A 20,312-nucleotide genomic window follows, 5' to 3' on the forward strand; every position below is an offset into this window, starting at 1 on the left:
TTTGTGCGGATTGGCCAGGAGGTCTCGGGCGCAGCAAGCTGCGCACATTGTGATAGGTCGCGAACGCCGGGGCGGGATGGCTTCGGTCCCCCCAGGACTCACTCGCTTGTGCTGGGCATCAATGCGGCGCTGGCCCCCTCCCATCAGCGCGGCACGGCGCTTGTCTTCTATGCGCTGCTTAACGGACACTGGCTGGCTGCACAGGCTGCGGGCGGCGACGCGGAGACCGCTCACCACAATGCTGAGCCTTGTTCCAGCCGCCAGCACGCGCATTGCCGCCGCCATGTTTGCTCTGCTGGCGCGCCCCCGACCAGATCGCCTCTGTGCGCGTGTGCGTCTAGCGTGAGCACTACGAGGTCTGCGCCTGCGCGACGTTGGCAGGACGTAGGGAGTCTGTGGGCTGGAATGCAGAGTGTGCTTGAGAGGGTACTTGGGAGGAACGCCTCGAATTCCGGATCCCGGGCTGTCCTGCAGCGTCACGCAGAGAATTGGGTGTGGTCCCCCAATCTTCTACCCTCCTTGTTACACGCAGAAGATGACCATGGCCTTTGCTCCTCTCAGACTCCCTAGACCTCTAGTTTTCTCATCCCGCTTGCTCCAGAAAATAAGTAGATAATGAATTAACCAACATTTATTGAACGCTGGACCAAGTGTGGCTTTAAGCCCTTACTTGCATTAGCTTATTGTCCTGATTTCACAGATAAGGTAAATGAAATACAGAGAGGTAGATTGATTTGCTCAAGACTAAAGATGTGGTGGAGCCAGAATTCAAACACACATGTTGTGTCACTGAGTACAGGGTTCTTAACCTCTAGTGAGTAGTTTTCAAAGTGTGGGCCTAGCAGATTCAGCATAACCCAGGAGGGAGTTGGAAATGCAAACTTTCAAATTCCCAGACTCTGCAACAGACCTACTGAATTGGAAATTCTACGGGTGCAGCCAGGAATTTGTTTCAGCAGATGACCTCTAGATGATTTTGATGCTTTCTGAGTTTGATAATCATTTCTCAGGGAATTTAGAACTGAACTGTTGGGAGCTTACCATATGTTTCCCCAACAAAAAAGGCAAAAACCAAAACGTGTATTTCACATTTTTAGCCACAGAAAACTGCTAAAGGTGATCATTATCCCCTCTGAATTCCAGCTCATAACCAGGGCCTTCATAAAGTCTAAACTTTGGCCTAGCACTTCAATGTTAATGTAGTTCAACTCAGCGAACATTTTTGAGCACCTACTATGTGCTAAGTACTATCTACCAGTACTTAGTGTGCTTCTAGGAATGGTTCACGGAGCTAATTTACGGAAGCCAAGGGTCCAAAGCCTGGAGTAATGTAGCTGGACAAAGCCCACCTGCATCTGCCTGGCTGCATAGTGGGTACTCTTGGCTCTGCATTTGGGTCCCTGCTTAAGGACAAGGGCCTGGCCTGGTAGTACAGGGCAGGATTTGGACAAGGCCGGATATGTGTCAAGGAGAGTATCTCTGAGAACGTAAGTACATGCCAGGGAACACAAGCAGTGTGAGCAAAGGCCTGGCATATTCAGATTCACACAGACACAGTTGTATCCCCAGCTTTTGGAGGAACAGTGGTAAATGAGACGGGAAAGCAATAATGGAGTTAGATTGTAAAGAATTTTACCATATTCAGAAATTGGGACTTGTTTGGGGCTGGGGGCAGTGGGACTCTTTTCTCCTGAAGTGCTGTGTAGATCCTCCTATGGCACATCTCACACCATATTGATTGTTTAGCTCTCTCCTCAGGTAGATTCCCAAGCCAGAGGGCAGGGACCATGGCTAGCTCACTCACCACTGTGGCCCCTGTACTTGGAACAAATCCCAACACATAGGAGGCCTTCAGAATGTATTTGTGGAACTGAATTGAGCTAACAAATAGGCAATTGCATGTGGCTCTGGAGGTTTTCTGCTACAACTATGCATCCTCTTCTACACCTATGATACCTTGTTCAGGTATCATCTCAAAGCAGCCTACCCTGATCCCCTTTCTGCTTTAGACAAGGGTAAGTATCGGTTCCTCAGGGAAACAAGGATTTTTTTCTTAACTTTGAAAGCCCAACATAAGAGAGATCCATAAATGACTAGTCAACTGAATTTAGTGCCCCTCCTATCTAGTTCACTCTGCCTGCCCTTCTTCCCCATTCTGCCATTTTTCCTCCTCACTGTCCTAGTGCCCTACCTATGGGTACTCCATACATAGTTCTATAGATCTATAATATTATTCCTCTCACCTCAGGTGCAAGTCCCAGCCTGGAGTGGGTGGGAGTTGGAGGAGGGTTGAATTACCCAGTAATGGCCCCCTAGAATCCCATGTCCTGGGATGTTTTGCCATTCATCGGCCCTCTTCCCGGTTGCTATGTTTGAGTTTTTCTCCATCTTGAGACAGGAGTCACTCTGATCTGGCAAGTCTATCCTAGTCAGTGACCACTGTCAGAAAGAAGGGGTGCAATGTAAGGAAGAAGTAAATTTGGGGGAAGTAAATTTGGGTCTTCTGAGAAGCTACCAAGAAGGGAATTAAAAATGAAAGAAATCAATTAGGGGGAACCACCTGGGAAACTCTGGGAGCACTTAGATTACAATGTAAGTCTGACCCCCAGTCAAGGAGACATGGAAGGAAATAAGGTGTGGCAGCTTCATAGACTACTGTGCAGGCTGAAGGAAAGTTCGGCAAGGTTGTTGAGGAGTCTTGGACCCACAGTGTGCCTGCTCCGGCTCAGCTGAGAGCAACCCTTGAGTGGTGTGACCTCCGTGAAAATTTGACAATGAATTTCAGAGCAACAGATGGGACTCTGGGGCAATTAAACTTAGTGCAATTCAGGTAGGTGTCTTCTTTCAGAGAGTGTGGAGTAGTTAGGAGTAAAGGGTGTGAAACAGAGGAAATTTTGGAAAGCGATTGCCATCCATGTGAGGAGAAAGGATTTTTAAGATATTTCTCGTGCATTCTGAATGTATGTCTCCCCTTAGTGTTTTATTTTAAAAACTGAAGGAAAAAAATGAAGTACTGTAAATTCATTTGTGTATGTGTGTGTGCTGGATTGTGTTTCTCTGACTATGTAATTGAGTCACAAAAACCCTGACTTAAATTCCAGTTAAAATTGTTATTAAAAACTGGAACCCTGTATTCCCCAGACCATACACATTTTCCAGGCTACCTTGGAAAATCCTCATCTTTTCTGGCTTTTTGGGTTCTGCGGGAAGTGAGCAGGGCTGGCCTGTCCCTTTTTCCAGAGGCACTTCCAGACCATTCTTCTACCATTGCTGGGCTGCTCTTCCTTTGAAGTTTTTGCCATCTTTTGTTACCACCCTTTCAGCATTCCCTGACCTTCGCAATCCACCTTCCTCTCACTTCTGAGATGTTCACATTAGGCTTGCTTTTCCCCCCTTTCCCTGCTGTATTACTCAGGGTTCTCCAGAGACACGGACCATTAGTATATAGAGAGAGATTTATTATAGGACTTGGCTCACATGGTAATGGAGACTGAGAAGTCCCATGATCCACTGTCTGCAAGCTGGAAAATTATGAAAGACTGTGGTGTGATTCAGTCTAAGTCTAAAGGTCCAAGAAAGAAGGGCTGAAGGGTTAATCATGTAAGTTTGGATTTTCGTCCTAAAGCCCTAGAGCCAGAAGCATATATGTCCAAGGCCGGGATAAGATGGATGTCTCAGCTCAAGTAGAAAGTGGGAATTTGGCCTTCCTCTGCCTTTTTGTTCTATTCAAGCCCTCAAAGGATTGATAATGTACACCTGCATTGGTGAGGGTGAGCCTTTTTACCCTGTGTACTAAATCAAATACTAATCTCTTCCAGAGACACTGTGACAGACATACCCCAAAATGTTTTACCAGCTATCTGGACATCTGTTAGCCCAAACAAGTTGACACAAAATCAACTATCACATCTGCCTTCTATTACCATTCTCAGAGAGAACATCCAGGCTTCATGCTGATATTCTGACTCCCTGGCCTCAGAATGCCTCAGCTTCCTCAATGTGAAGGGCTTTCAACTCTGTTCCACTTCATCCATGCACATGCTGGGCCTTATAATCACTAAGAATTGCTCCATTTTCTTTTTTTAAAAATATATTTTATTGATCATGCTATTATAGTTGTCCCATTTTTCCCCTTTATTCCCCTCTACCCTGCACACCCCCTCCCATCTGCATTACCCCCTTTAGTTCATGCCCATGGGTCAAAAATATAAGTTCTTTGACTTCTACATTTTCTATACTATTCTTAACCTCCCCCTGTCTATCTTCTACCTACCGTTTACGCTGTTTATTCTCTGTACCGTTTCCCCCTCTCTCTCCACCCACTCCCCCACTGATAACCCACCATGTGATCTCCATTTCTGTGATTCTCTTCCTGTTCTAGTTGTTTGTTTAGTTTGTTTTTGTTTTAGGTTTAGGTTCAGTTGTTAATAACGGGTGAGTTTGTTGTCATTTTATTGTTCATAGTTATTATCTTCTCCTTTTTCTTAGGTAAGTCCCTTTAACAGTTCCTATGATAAGGGTTGGGTGATGATGAACTCCTTTAACTTGACCTTATCTGAGAAGGACTTTATCTGCCCTTCCATTCTAAATGATAGCTTTGCTGGATAGAGCAATCTTGGATGTAGGTCCTTGCCTTTCATGACTTCAGATACTTCTTTCCAGCCCCTTCTTGCCTTTAAGGTTTCTTTTGAGAAATCAGCTGACAGTCTTATGGGCACTCCTTTGTAGGTAACTGTGTCCTTTTCTCTTGCTGCTTTGAAGATTTTTTCCTCATTTTTCATCTTGGGTAATGTAACTATGATGTGCCTTGGGGTGTTCCTCCTTGGGTCCAACTTCTTTGGGACTCTGAGCTTCCTGGACTTCTTGGAAGTCTATTTCCTTTGCCAGACTGGGGAAGTTCTCCTTCATTATTTGTTCAAATAAGTTTTCAATTTTTTGCTCTTCCTCTTCCCCTTTTGGTACCCCTATAATTCAAATGTTGGAACATTTAAAGATGTCCTGGAGGTTCCTAAGCCTCTCCTCATGTTTTTTGAATTCTCATTTCTTCATTCTGTTCTGGTTGGATGTTTCTTTCTTCCTTCTGGTCCACACCATTGATTTGAGTCCCAGTTTCCTATCTGTCACTGTTGGTTCCCTGTGCATTTTCCTTTATTTCTCTTAGCATAGCCTTCATTTTTCCCTCTAATTTGCAACCATATTCAACCAATTCTGTGAGCATCCTGATTACCAGTGTTTTGAACTGTGAATCTGATAGGTTGGCTATATCTTCATTGCTTAGTTTTTTTTTTCTCTCTTTCTTTCTTTTCTGGAGCTTTGATCTGTTCTTTCATTTGGGCCTTTTTTTTTTTTTTTTGTCTTGGCGTGCCTGTTATGTAGTAAGGGACAGAGCCTTAAGTGTTCACCAGGGCAGTGCTGCGTTGTGACGCTGTATGTGGGGGAGGGGTTCAAGAGTGAACAATGCTGCTTGCTCTACTCTCTGCGGGTTTTCAGTCACTTCCCCCACTACCCATGAGCAAATTGGGCCCTTCTGGTGCTGATTCCTAGGTGGGTGGGCTTGTGTACATTCTAGGACCCTGTGGGTCTCTCCCATGAACTCTCCTGTGAGGCTGGGAGTTTCTCTTATGATTCCTCTATAGGTAGTCAATACAACTTAGTAGTAACCACCAAATCTTACTATCTTTGTAAGCATTGTTCCTTCCATGTTTTTCAAATGTTTGCATCATCACATCTGCCACAGCATTTCCTTCTAACCTAGAGACATTTCCCCAGGTTAACACTGGTGAAATTTTTAGCAGTTGAACTACCACCTTGTGCCAGGAACTACCTAAGTCACACCTACTAACCAGGATGACATCTTCTTTGCCTGATAGCAGTAGATGAGCCAGTCCGAACTCCTGTCTTACCATGTATTTTCTGGGACCACTCCCAGTACCATTTGTTAGTCTGGGTCCCTGAGAAATGGATGCATAAGATTATCAATGCAAGATATACAATGCAATGAATGTATTAGAGGGAATGCCTATAAGAAAAAATGGGGAGGCAAATAGGGAGGCTGGGGGAGCCATCAGACTATAATGCAAGTCTGCCCCCAAGTGAAGAAATGAAGGAAGGAAGACTGGATGGAAGCATCTTACATACACTCCAGTGCAGCTCTAAGGAAAGTTTGACAAGGCTGTTTGGGATTTCCAAAGTCACCTATCAGAGGAGTCTGGCATCGCTCAGGAATGGGCCTTAGTTTCTCTGCCACACTCAGTCATTGGAAGCAGCCAATAGAAGAAAAGCCTCAGTGCAACACAGTGATAAATTTCAGAAGGCAGAGCTGGGGCCCACAGTCAATCATGATCATTGTAATCAGAGTTATCAGAGGTACATTCTCATGGCCACCATAGTAGTCTTCATGGAGGAAGTGAAATAGGGCCAGGGCCTAGAAGATATATTGGATTTAGATAAGTGGTGATGGGCTGAAGATACATCCAATGATGATAGGTAGGCAGAGTATACAATTTGTGTTAGGTAAAATAAATAGGACACCTTACCTGAAGGGCACCTTATCTAAAAGACTAATTTTAGTGGTGTCATGCGACAAATTGATGAAAAGATAGATAAAGATAGAATTTTTGTGGGCCTCAAGTACCAGGGTAAGAATTTAGACTCTATCCTATAGGCATTGGGAAGTCATGGACATATTAAACCTGCATTTTACCTACTCTCTAAGTAGCATTGAATACTAATGATCATACTCTCCTTTTTTACTTCCTCCTTCATGAAAAATTATCTTGGCTTCTTTGAGATAACATACTCATAGAATTCCTTCTATGTCACTGGTCACTCATTCTAAATAGAATTAATTAATTAGTTAATCAATTAACCCATCTAGGCAAATATTTCATGTTATGCCACTCTCAAACCTAAACTCTTTAATGTCTTCTCAATGTTCATATAATAAACATGCTTTTCATGGCATATAACATTCTTATCATGGCATATAAGATTCTGCAAGGCCTAGACACTATCAATCTCTCGGACTCTCTAGTACCATCCCCCCAGTCTCTTTGCTCCAGCTACACTGGTCTTCTGTCAGCTCCTCAAAGTCACCATTGTTTCTCCTTTTGTAGGGACTTTACCTTGACTGGGTAGAAAGCACTGTCCCCTTTTCATATTTCATTTTGACACTTCCTTAAGGAAGACTTCCTTGACTTCTTTAAATTAAATCCTTCTGCAATCTTTCCAACTATGCTATAAGGGGCAAGGACTGTGTCTATGTTTTTTATTTCTCTTATATTACTTAGGACAGTGACTGACATATACTTAGTATAGTACCTTAAAAAATGAATGCATGAATGAATGAATATTATTAGTTTTTGAGCAGAGGGAAGTGGTGATGTCTGTGCAAAACAGAGTCTTAGCTCTAGGCAATACTGAGTAAGGTGGATTATAAGTCTGAAACACTTACATTAGAGGGTATGACTAGAAGTCTATTATGTTTGAATAAAGAAGGTACATTAGGGGTAAGGCTAAGTTGTTGTATAAAAGGATCACATGCCCTGACTAGTGTAGCTCAATGGGTTGGTTGTTGTCCCACAAACCGAAAGGTTGCTGGTTTGATTCCCAGTCAGGGCACATGCCTGTGTTGCAGGCCAGGTCCCCGGTTGGGAGAGTGTGAGAGGCAACCAAGTGATGTTTTTCTCCCTCCATTTCTCTCTTCCTTCCCCTCTCTCTAAAAAATAAATAAATAAAATTTTTATAAAGGGATCCCTAAATAAATGGTCTAAATAAAATAGAAGTTTATTTCTTTCTCATAAATGTCTTCAAAGTTTACCTGCAACAACATTCACTGGAGTGTTGTTTATTTTTTAAAATATTTTATTTATTTATTTTTAGAGAGAGGGGAAGGGAGGGAGAAAGATAGGGTGAGAAACATCAATGTAAGAAAGACACATCAATTGATTGCCTCTCATACATGCCCCAAACCTGCAGTCCAGTCATGTGCCCTGACCAGGAATGGAACCAACAACTTTTCACTTTGCTGGAAGATGCCCAGCCAACTCAGCCACACCAGTTAGGGCAACAGAAGTGTTGTTTAAATGCTGGAAAATTAGTAACTTCAGGGTACAATTGCAGAATACTTAAGTAGATTGTGGTATTACTATTCAATGGAATATCATCATTGTTAAAAAGTCATATTGTAGAACATTGGCTTTCACCCTTCTGTGCCACCATCACCACCATCCATCCTCATAACTCTTTTCATCTTGTACAACTGAAACTCTATACCCATTAAACAATAACTTGCCATTGTCCTCTCCCACCAGCCCCTGGCAACCACCATTAACTTTCAGTCTTTATGAGTTTAACTATTCTAAGCACCTCATATAATTGGAATCATGATAATTGTAATGAGCTGGTTTGTTATTGTTGTTGTTGTTTTTAAAGAATTAAGACTTGTTGGGGGCAGGGATAGTCAAAGTGTTAACTCGAAGGTTATATAAGCTTTAGAGAAATACAGAGCGATGGCATAATGACAGAGGAGAGAAGACTGATGTGAGATTTGGATACTGGGAAATTGGTGATGATTTTGGTTTTGGATACATACATTTTTAGGTGACTGCAACAAGCTAGAGATATGAATCTGCAGCTAGGAAGAGATCTTGAAGTAGAAGTATTGATATAATAGTTATTAAAGGAGAAGGAAGACTGGAACTCCTTGAGACTGTCTTTTTTACCTGTATATCCACAGTGCCTGTATTAGAAACATATTTGGTGAAGATATGAAGCCCCATGGTAATCCTCCACAGAAAGGGTTATTATCCCCATTTTACAGATGAGAAAACTAGGGCTCAGAGAGCTTGAATATTTTTTCTGAAACCTACACAGTAAGTATTTGAATAAAAACTAGTTCGTGCTCATTCTGCTACCTCCCAAAGCTCAGGAATAACAAAAATAGTTTGGCTCACAAAGTTGAGTTTGCTGAACTGCAGGTTAAAAATTTTCATTCCTAGCCTTTAGAACTTGGCAAAGATCACTTTTTAAAAAATTTATTGTCCAGGAGTGTATACTTAGCTATCTTTCTGGATCCTATTTTATTTAAGAAATGTACCCTTTTAGAAACTATTCCAGCAATCTCTTTCTCTGACCCTAAGCAGTTACCTCTCTCACTTCACATGGCAGTAATTCCAAACTCTCAACATTCACTTGATGGACTTTTCCTAATAGTGATGTTAAACAGTTAAATTTAGGAGTGAGGATCCTTTTTAAAAAAATGTTAAGGCTTATTTTATTCTCATTCCAGAGAGAGAGAGGGAGAGAGAGGGAGAGAAACATCGATGCTAGAGAGAAACACTAATCGGCTGCCTCTAAGCCTGCAACCTGACCATGTGCCATGACCAGGAATCAAACCAGCAACTTACTAGTTGCCAGACTACACTCCAACCAAAGGAGCCACACGGGCCAGGGCACGAATGAGGTTCCTTTGGTGAAGCTCCTGCTTGACTTAACCTGCTTGACCAGAGGACTATCTCAGATACATAGTGCTGAGCTTTGGAGAATATGCTGGTTGGCCCTGAGACCAGTTACAACCCTCAGGTAGTATCATAGGCCATATGAAATGCATGGGAATTGTAGAGATCTAAATTGTCCTAAAACCAATAAAAATCTGGGAGATCCAAGATGGCAGCAGAGTAGATAAGTGCTACACTTACCTTCTCCCAGGACCAAACTGGAATTACAACTAAAATATGGAGCAATCAATCTGAATAACCGAATGAAGACTAGCTGAAGAGAAGTCTTAATAACCAAGGATTTATAGAAGAGGCCACGTCGAGACTGGTAGGATGGGTGGAGGCACAGAAAGGGCTGGTCCCCTTCCCATGGGCAGTGGCTGAGATTACGAAGGGATATCTCAACTGCAAATGTTCCCCCTGAGAAGAGTGGAGTCTCAACCCCAAGCTTGGCTCTCCAGCCTAGAGCACCAGAAGCAGGAAGAGGCACCCACATAACATCTGGCTAGGGAAATCAGCAGGGGTTCTGTCTGTCAGATAGAGACGGTAGTTCCCTAGAAACACAGGTGCCCTTTTAAAGGTAAAATGTACAAAATCTTGTTTGCAGCCACTCATCCTGGGCACCAGTGGAGGGATGGCAGAGTGGACTAGAGTCTCATTAGGAGATACTGGGACTTGTGGCTCTGGATAAAGAACTGAAGGGACAGCCAGTGCTGAGTTACTCTCCAACACCACAGATACCATCTTTCTTGGGTGGAACACCCCCCTCCATATGGCATCAGTTTGAGGGAAAACAGTAACTACACCCTTGGACTCCCTGTAGCCCTACCCAGCAGAGCTTGAAACCTACTGAAGAGTCAGCTGCCTAGGCTGGGGTGTAGAGATCTGAGCAGACTCAGAGGGTGTTAATGACTGAGTTGTGTGGCTTTGGGGCAGGGACTATACCCACAACTTTCCCATGAACTTGACTGGTGCCTTCCCCTCATGGGAGATCCACTAGCCCCATTCCCTGGGCTCCTGACTCTTGGTTGAGACTCCTGGTGGATCAACCCTGCCAAGGTCTGGATAGAATCTGAGGCAGACTGAGTTTGTGGTTCTGGGGCCACTCCACCCACCTTCTCCCAAGCCTGACCAGCACCTCGCCCTCATAGGAAAGCCACTACCCCTATCCTCCCAACTCCAGGGAAGCCCCATCCTGCTGAGATCAGACTCCTGGCAGAATCTGGGATAGACTGAGTTGTATGCCTCTAGGATGGGGACCATTTCTCTCTCACACACCTGATCAGTGCAGAGCCTCTCCCTTCATGTGACAAAAACTTGGACTGATTGGGCCTGATAAACCCTTCTAGTCTCACCTGGTGACCCCCTGAGACCCCATCCCACCACAAAGGTGTGTGAGCACCCACCTATGGCAACTAGACTTGGTATACCCTGAGACTTTTGCCGAGTGGCCTCAGAACCAGCACTGGCACCAAGTTTGAAGCTGTATCAATGTGATGAACACCACTTGCCCCTATCTGGTGACTCAGTGAGATATCTTCAGAACATTTCACCCTGAAGTAGCAGAATATACATTCTTTTCAAGTGCAAATGGAATATTTGGGAGGGATAGACCACATGTTAGGGCACAAAACAAGTCTGAATAAATTTAAGAAGATTAAAATCATATCAAGCATCTTCTTGACCACAGTGGTATGAAACTAGAAATTAATCATTAGAAAAAAGATGAAAAACACACAAAGACATGGAGACTAAATAACATGTTACTAAACAGTGAATGGGTTATCAATGAGATCAAGGAAGAAATCAAAAGATACCTTGAAACAAATGAAAATGAGAACACAACAACCAAAAATCTACTGGACATGGTAAAAGCAGTCCTAACAAGGAAATTCATAGCATTACAGGCCTACCTCAAGAAACAAGAAAAATCTCAAATAAACAATCTAACTTTGCACTTAAAGGAACTAGAAGAAAAACAAAACCCAAAGTGAGTAGAAGAAATAATTCAGAGGAGAAATAAATGAAATAGAGTCTACAAAACAATACAAAAGGTCAATGAAACCAAGAGTTGGTTCATTGAAAAGATAAGATTGACAAACTTTTCAGCAGACTCATCAAGAAAAAGAGAAAGAGAGCCAAAATAAATAAAATTAGAAATGAAAGGGGAGAGGTAACAACCGACACCAAAAAAACACAAAGGATTGTAAGAAAATATTATGAATAACTATATGCCAAATTTGGACAATCTGGATGAAATGGATAAATTCCTAGAAACATACAATCTTCTAAAATGAAACCAGAAAGAAACAGAAAATGTGAGCAGAAAGATTACAACTAATGAGATTGAAGCAGTAATCAAAAAACTTCCAAAAAACAGAAGTCCTGGATCTGATGGCTTCGCAGGTAAATTTTACCAAACAGTCGAAGAACTAACAAAACTCCTTCTTAACCTATTACAAAAATTTCAAGAGCGGGGATAACTCCCAAGCTCATTTTACAAGGCCAGCATCATCTTAACTTTAAAAACAGATAGAGACACTACAACAAAATAATAGTTTATAGGCCAATATCCCTGCTGAATTTATGCTAAAGTCCTCAACAAAATATTAGCAAGCCGGATCCAGTAACACATTAAAAAGACCATACACCACAAACAAGTGGAATTTATTCTAGGGATATACAGTTGGTATAATATCTGCAAATCAATAAACATGATACACCACATAAATAAACAAAGGATAAAAATTACCCAATCATATTAATACAAGCAGGAAAAGCATTTGATAAAATCCACTACCCACTTATGATAAAAAACTCTCAGCAAAGTGGGAACAGAGTGAACATACTTAATGTAATAAAGGCTGTATGTGACAAATCCACAGCCAACATCATATTCAATGGGCAAAAACTATAAATGTTTCCTTAAAGATCAGAAACAAGACAGGGATGTCCGCTTTCACCACTCTATTCAATATAGTACTGAAAGTCTTAGCCACATCAATCAGACTAGAAGAAGAAATAAAAAGCATCCAAATTGGAAAGGAAGAAGTAAAACTGTCATTATTTCCAGATGACATAATATAGAGAACCCTAAAGATTCCAAACCCCCCCCCCAAAATAAAACTACTAGAACTGAGAAATGAATTCAGTAAAGTAGCAGGTACAAAATCAATATCCAGAAATTAGTTGCATTTTTATATACCAACAGTGAACTATCCAAAAAGGAAACTAAGAAAAACAGTCCCATTTACAATGCATAAAAATTACCTAAAAATAAATTTAACTAAGGATGTAAAAGACCTGAACTTGGAAAATTATAAGACACTGAAAAAAGAAACTGAAGAAGAAACAAATAAGTGGAAGCATGTGTTGTGTTCATGGATAGAAGAATTAACATAATTAATTAAAATGTCCATACTATCCAAAATGAACTGTAGATTCAATGCAATTCTTATCAAGATACCAATGGTGTATTTCACAGAACTAGAACAAGTATCCCAAAACTTTATATGGAACCACAAAAGTCACAATAGCCACAGAAATCTTGAGAAAGAATAACAAAGTTTGAGATATCACTCTACCTGACATCAAACTATAGTACAAGCCCATAGTAATTAAAACTGCAAGGTACTGGCATAAAGACACATAGGTCAATGGAACAGAATAGAGAGCCCAGAAATAAACCCACACCTTTATAGTTGATTAATATTTGACAATAGCCCTGATCAGTGTGGCTCGGTTGGGCATCATCCTGCAAAACAAAAGGTAGCTGGTTCAATACCCATTCAGGGCACATGTCTGGGTTGTGGATTCAGTCCCCAGTCGGGGCGTATATGAGAGGCAACAAATCGATGTTTCTCTCTCACATTGATGTTTCTCATCCTCACTTTCTCCCTCCCTTCCCCTCTCTCTCTGAAAAAAATAACAAAATCTTTAAAAAATATATCTGACAAAGGATGCAAAAACATACAGTGAGGTAAAGATAGTTTGTTCAATAAACGATATTGGGAAAATTGGACAGATATGTGTAAAAAAATGAAACTAGACCACTTTCTTACGCCACACACAAAATACATTCAAAATGGTTTAAAGAGTTAAATATTAGACTCAACACCATAAAAATCCTAGAAGAAAACATAGGCAGTAAAATACCTGACATTTCTTGTAACAGTATTTTTTCTGATATGTTTCCTTGGGCAAGGGGAACAAAAGAAAAAGGAACAAATGAGACTATATCAAACTAAAAAGTTTTTGCACAGCAAAGGAAACCATCAACAAAATGACAACCCACTGAATGGGAGAACATTCTCACTAATGATCCATCTGGTAAGGGGTTAATTTCAACATATATTAAAAACTTATAAAATTCAACATCAAATAAAGAAATAATCCAATTTAAAAAAATGGGCAAAGAACTTGAATAGACACTTCTCCAAAGAGGGCATACAGGTGGCCAATAGACATATGAAAATATGCTTAAGGTCACTAATCATCAGAGAAATGCAAATTAAAATCACAATAAAATATCACCTCAGACCTGTCAGAGTGGTTATCACCAGTAAATCAACAAACAAGTGTTGGTGAGGATGTGGAGAAAAGGGAACCCTCATACAATGTAGGTGAAAATACAGATTGGTGCAGCCACTGTGGAAAGCAGTATGGAGTTACATCAAAAAGTAAAAATGGAACTGCCTTTTATTCCAGTGATTCCACTTCTGAGGATATATCTGAAGAACAACGAAACACTGATTCAAAAGAATATGTGCACGTCTATGTTCACTGCAGCATTATTTACAATAGCCAAGATTTGGAAGCAGCCCAACTACCCATCAGTAGCTGAGTGGTTACAAACACTGTGGTACATTTACACGATGGAATACTACTCAACCATAAAAAGGAAATCTTATCTTTTGTGACAGCATGGGTGGAACTAAAGAGTATTATGCTAAGTGACATAAGCCAGTCAGAAAGACAAGTACAACACAAATTCACTTGTATGTGGAATGTTATGAACAAAATGAAGTAATAAAGAAAATAGAAATAAACTCATAGATACAGAGAACAGACTGATAGCTATTAGAGAGGAGAGTATGGGGGCTGGGTGAAAAAGATGAAAGGATTAAACAAAGAAAAAACTCATAAACACAGACAAGAGTATGGTGATTACCAGAGAGAAAGGAGGAGTGGAGGTAGAAAAGGGTAAAGGGCGGGGGGGATAAATGGTGATGGAAGACTTGACTTGGGGTGCTGAACACACAATATAATATACAGAAGATATTATAGAATTGTACACCTGGAACAAACATCACCCCAATTAATTAAATCTTAAAATAACCAATAAGGATCTTAATGATGACAAAATAGACAATCCCCAGGGACAAATTGGCTGTGTTCCAAAAATTTAATTTTAAATTATTTGGGATGCAGAATGCATTTTTCCTTAGAAACAATGCTATGAATAATTGCAGTTGTTTTTCCAGCAAAGTCCACACAAGATAGTTTAACCCATAATGTAACAGCAATATCTGTTAAGACATTTTAGGTTTGCATCAAAGGCATCTCTAAATCCTCACCACTCTGAATTATAAATTAGTTGTGTACATAGCTGCTACCCCAACTAGACTGTGAACTCTTTGAGGGCTGGAAACTGTTGAATTATTCATTTTTGTATTCTGAATGCCTGGCATATAACAGGCAATAAATGTTGGTTGCATAAATGAATGGACAAATTTAATAGGCATTTGAATAATGTTGAAAGTGTCTTAGCGAATAAAAACAGTAACATTTAATGGATACCTTAATATGTGTCTGGAACTGTGCTAGGTGGATGACCAATAAATCAAGATGTTTTGTTTATGCTAGAGTTAGGGATGAAGCAGCTGAAAGCGATTTTAATATTTGGGATATAAAATAAATGAGTGCTGGAGTTGCTAAATAACTGTTTTTGATTTTTTTTAGAGGAGAGAGAGAGAAAGAGAGAGGGAGAGAGAGAACGATTGGTAGAGAAACATTGATTTTTGTTGGCCACCTATTTATGCATTTATTGGTTGCTGCTTGTAAGTGCCCTGACCAAGGATGAAACTGATATAGAGATCTAATCAGATCACTGGGAAAAAGTTGGGAGGGGCCATATGTAGGAGGAGTTCACTGAGGCAAAGGTAAACAGTCTAGGACTGGATTGGCTGAGAAGCTGAATGCCTCCAGAGCGTGTGGAATTATGGGCGAGAAGATTTGGAATAATAGAAGGGCTCTCAGGCTTTCTTCTACCTTGAAAATATCTGGATGATTGTGCCCCAGCTGCCTGTGTTTCCCAACAGACAGTACATTGGATGGGAAGAAACTCTTTATGCAGCCTAGGGCCGGACTGGCCTGGCAGAGGGTAGCAGGGTTATCCTTTAGGTGTTCCAGAGGGGATGACCTCTGAGGCAGAAGCCTGCCATTCTTCCCAAATTGTGTAGCTTTGGTATTATGTTGTTTTAGTTTGTAAACTAACCCTATAGACATAAGATAAAACCGAACAGGGGTTGAGGGGGTGGAAATACTAGAAAAACTCAGGTGTTAAGAGTTTAGCTTTAATTGATAGGTTTAAGTGATTAAAGCTGTAACTAAAGAGTTAAAGAGTTTAGCCTTAATTGATAGGCTTAAGTGACTAATGAACGTGGAAAGCTGTTATTCCAAAATTGTGAAGCTTTTGAATAAAGACTCCTCTCCCATATCATCATAACTTTGATATCATCATCATTCCCATAACTTTGCCTCTGGAAGTTTGCCTAGAGAGTGGTGGTGGGCATCAGGACCGCAACTGCTGTTCAGTTACAGAACCTTGGTGTATAGGGACGATGCTCCAACCAATTGACCTACCGGGTCAGGGCCTAAATAAACGTTTTTGGATGGATACACGTATTGATTTGGGAAAAAATTAGACAAATATTAATAGCAACTGATATACAAAGAGAAGGGATTATTTTGAGGGGCTCTAGGACTGAGGGGTGGGGAAGGTATGACCACAGCTAAAGAACAGAAAATGGAAAAGGAAGTTGGTAACAGTCAGAGAGGACTGGTCAGCAAAGAATAGAAGGACTGGTCTGGATTAGGCACTGATATAATTTCATCTGGTTTACTGTTCCCTGTTAAAAATGTATTTGCTCTGGCCAGTCAGTCTCCAAAGATTTGCTGTGACTTGAAATTAAGGTTAGATTGAAGTTAATTATAGTGATTTCTTTCTACAATGACAGTATATAATACACTTATTAAAATTTGGTAGGGATGGTGTTTTCGTCAGCTTGGGGGTCTATAATGTGTTATACCATAACTGGGTGGTTTAAATAACAAACATGCATTTCTCACAGTTCTGGATGCTGGAAATCTGAGACAAGGATGCCAGCATGGTCACCTGATAAGGGCTCTCTTGGTTGAAGATGGGTGATTTCTCCTTGTATCCTCAAGTGGCAGAGTGTGAGAGCTCCCTGGGGTCTCTTTAATAAAGGTACTAATCCCATTTATGAGGGCTCCACCCTAATGATCTAATTATATCCAAAAGGCTCCACCTCGTATTACCATTGCACTGGGGGTTGGGATTTCTTTTCAACATCTGAATTTAGAGGGAACAGAAACCTTCAGTCCATATCAGATGGCTGTAAAGGTAAGGGCAGTGAAGTAGAGAGACTAGGCAGTCAAGGAGGACACAACCTAGGAAAATGGGAGAAGGAACATTATCTCTAGAGAGTTCTTGGTGGAGGAAGAAAAAGGAAGGGGCAGAGGAAGGAGGGTAAAAGAGGAGGGGAAAGGCAAACATCTATGTCATAATTTTTTAAAGGGCCTAACCTCTCAGAAAGTCACAGCCTGATCATTGTTCTTTGAAAACATAACTACAACTCCTTTTGAATTTACTGCCTTGTCCCCGAAGTGTTAAGAGTGCAATCAATAAATACTTGTTGATTGATTATTCTGAGTGATTCAAATCAATCCACACTTCTGGTTTATTAAAGATTTTAGAATTGACATTAATCAAGCTGAAATAAAAACTATCTTTAAATTTGCAAGACATTTTATGTCTCTCCCCAAGGAAAAACAAACATTGGTCCATGACTATTATGTACCAAACACTATACTGGGGGTTTTCTTTACATTATTGCATTTCTAGGAATTCATTATTATTTTAACAATTACTGAGTGCCTATTACATGTCAGACCCTATGCTAAGCAGTGATGATAAAAGGCAAAGAGGGAGAAACCCTGACCTTTTAGCAGTTTTAATGTAATGGGGAGAAGACAGTGATAAATCAAGAATTGCCAAGTACTGTAGTAAGTGCAATGAGAGGTAAGCACTTGGCAATCTTAGAGGGCAGAAATGAGGAGCTCTAATTCAAAATGGATAGGAAATAGAGACAATTAGAAGGGAACATTTTCTGAATGAAAATTTAACTGGATGCCAAGAGGAGCCTAAGGAGACATGATTAAATGTTGTGGGTCCTTGATGGGATCCTGGATCAGGAAAAGGACATTAGAGAAAAACCTGAATAAATATAAGTACAATATAAATTTCAGTTAATTATATGTATTATTATTGGTTCCTTAATTGTGACAAATGTACTATACTAATAAATTAATAATAGGGGAAATTGGGTGTAGAATGTGCTAGAACTATTTGAAGTATCTGTGTAATAATTCTGTAAATCCAAAACTGTTCTAGAATGAAAATATTATTAAAAAATTTAAACTGACATTTTGTATTTTTGTTAGATCTGATTTCCAAATAATAATTAAACTATGAAAATTACCTGGTTGATAGAATAAAGGCTTTGAGTTGTATATAATTTCTCCTAAATATCTGTTCCAAGCATTTTATTTTCTACAGTTTTTTTTTTTTTTTTTGGCAAGACTCAAGCAACCAAATAATTATTAGACAGAGAATACACTTCAGTGTGAAAATGCTTTGCCTCTAAGTGATATAGCCTATCACCAGTTACACTTTCAGGAGCTAAAAAAGAACTGGCTTAAATTTCCTCCCGTCCCCCAAATAAACTATCAATAGAATTAATCTTAATTTGGGTTGTGCACATCTCAAGAGATTTAAAAAAATACAGTTATGAGGAAATCACCAAGGTTAAAGCCCTGCAAGTAATCCCTTGTCTGGGGTGACTGCTAATTTATGCTGCCTGAATGGAAAACAGTGCTGATTATTTTATTCTTGTTGCTCCTTTGGGAAAGAACAATCTGTGTGCTGTGGAAGACCTTAGAGTTTGGAATAAAAACAGAAATGTATATTATAAGAGTTTTATTTGAAGGTGAGCTCAGAAACAATTTCTTATCAAAACAAGGAAGATGAGGATTTTAAGAATGAGAGTGAATTTTAGAAAACTTGCCATTTTCCAGATACAAGACAATGAAATATATTAATATTTTGCTCAACTTTAATATCTGCTTTGGTGCTTAACAAAATTAGGAAGTTAGATCCTTACTGCTTAATACTTAAGTGCTGATAATATGCTAGGCCTTATAAAGAAAGTAAATCTGCTCTCAAATGTAGTAGAAATTATATATCAGAGATTTACCCAGGTTTCCTCAATCTCCTAACTATTGACTTCTACTCTGACAAGGCCCTAAAACTAACATGTCTTTGTGCCGCAAAAGATTTACATACGTCATAAATTAGTTTGTAAACTTGCAGAGCATTTACTGTGTGCAAAAAATTCTGCTCAACAGCTTTGATGTATCCAGAGGTTAAGAAATAGTTCCTTTGCTGTGTTTCTACTTGTGCTACTCAAAGGTTTTGAACTTTACGGAAGGGAATAAGGTTAAGGTTAAGTTAGACGTTTACTTGTCTCATAGTCCTTAGTCTTCTGCAAAACCATCAGGCAAACGCTTGTTTAAAAACAGGTAATACTGGAAAGGATTTGGGTTCGTTCTAAGGCAGGACCATGGGTTCTTTTAAGATATTGATTTACATAGAAAGGCTAGGTCTGTCAGAGCTAAAAAAAAAAAAAAGGGGGGGTTCGTTTTTTAAAACTGGATTCGCCTAGTAGGAGCTCGATGCGGTCCTCCCTGGCGCCTCTGCAAGGCCGGGCCTCTTGGATTCGTCTGACTCCGAGGACCTGAGGCCTCGGAAGAGCCCGGCTCTGACTAGCGGGAGAGGGAGTTGGGTCGGGCCCCACAGCTCACAGACGGCTGGCAGGGGCCTTACAGACCTCAGGTCGCGGCCCTAACCTAGCGAACGCCGCGCGAGCGCCTGCCGGGCGCGCAACCGTCGTGATTGCTGCCTGCCTTCCAGGCTCAGCGAGTGTGAGCAAGCCGCTGAAGGCGCCCTTTCGGTGCTCAAGAAGCCATGTTCCGGGATAAAGGCCACGAGGGCGGGACTTGTGGGTGCGCGGAGCTGTTTCCTCACGTCGTGGTCAGTCAGGGTGCGGAGAAGCCATGCGGGAGTCAGAGAGGAGCGCCACAAGACGCGACCTAGTCGGGCCTGAGCTTTAGCGGGCACCGAAGCAGTTTGTGCGAGAAACCTACAGACCGCAAGAGGGAAAGATGGGTCAAATAGCGAAGGTTTCACCACACCCTACACGCCTAAAAGAAGGAATTTGAGAGCAAGGGGGAAGGGCGGAGAGAGCAGGCGGCTCACACAGAGCATGCTCTGTTCTGAGCCCTAAGCTGAGAGCCAGGCATGCGCTGTGAGCCCAGGGTGGGTTGGCAACGGGGAGGGGCTGGCGTGAGCCGGCTGATGTGTTTATCCGGTTTTCTGGGTGGGCGGTCAAAGCGCACGCGTTAAGGGCGAAAGGCGGCGGAGCTGGTAGTGGGATGCGCATGCGCTGAGTGAGC

The 20,312-nt window shown here is 41.1% G+C and overlaps 2 protein-coding genes across 5 annotated transcripts in view; both read right to left on the bottom strand.

The window, feature by feature from the left end:
- The window catches only part of PCCB (propionyl-CoA carboxylase subunit beta), a 66,801-nt gene extending 66,472 nt beyond the window's left edge, over positions 1 to 329 (bottom strand). For both annotated transcript variants that reach the window (XM_024565866.4, XM_053929349.2), the window contains exon 1: positions 103 to 329. In XM_024565866.4, coding sequence (XP_024421634.1) covers positions 103 to 285 — 183 coding nt within the window. In that variant the 5' untranslated portion in view covers positions 286 to 329. The remainder of the gene's footprint in view (positions 1 to 102) is intronic.
- Positions 1 to 20,312, bottom strand: part of NCK1 (NCK adaptor protein 1) — a 553,292-nt gene that overhangs the window by 532,121 nt on the left and 859 nt on the right. The window lies entirely within an intron of this gene.

The sequence above is a fragment of the Desmodus rotundus genome, chromosome 8 (genome assembly GCF_022682495.2).
Source record: "Desmodus rotundus isolate HL8 chromosome 8, HLdesRot8A.1, whole genome shotgun sequence".
NCBI lineage: Eukaryota > Metazoa > Chordata > Mammalia > Chiroptera > Phyllostomidae > Desmodus > Desmodus rotundus.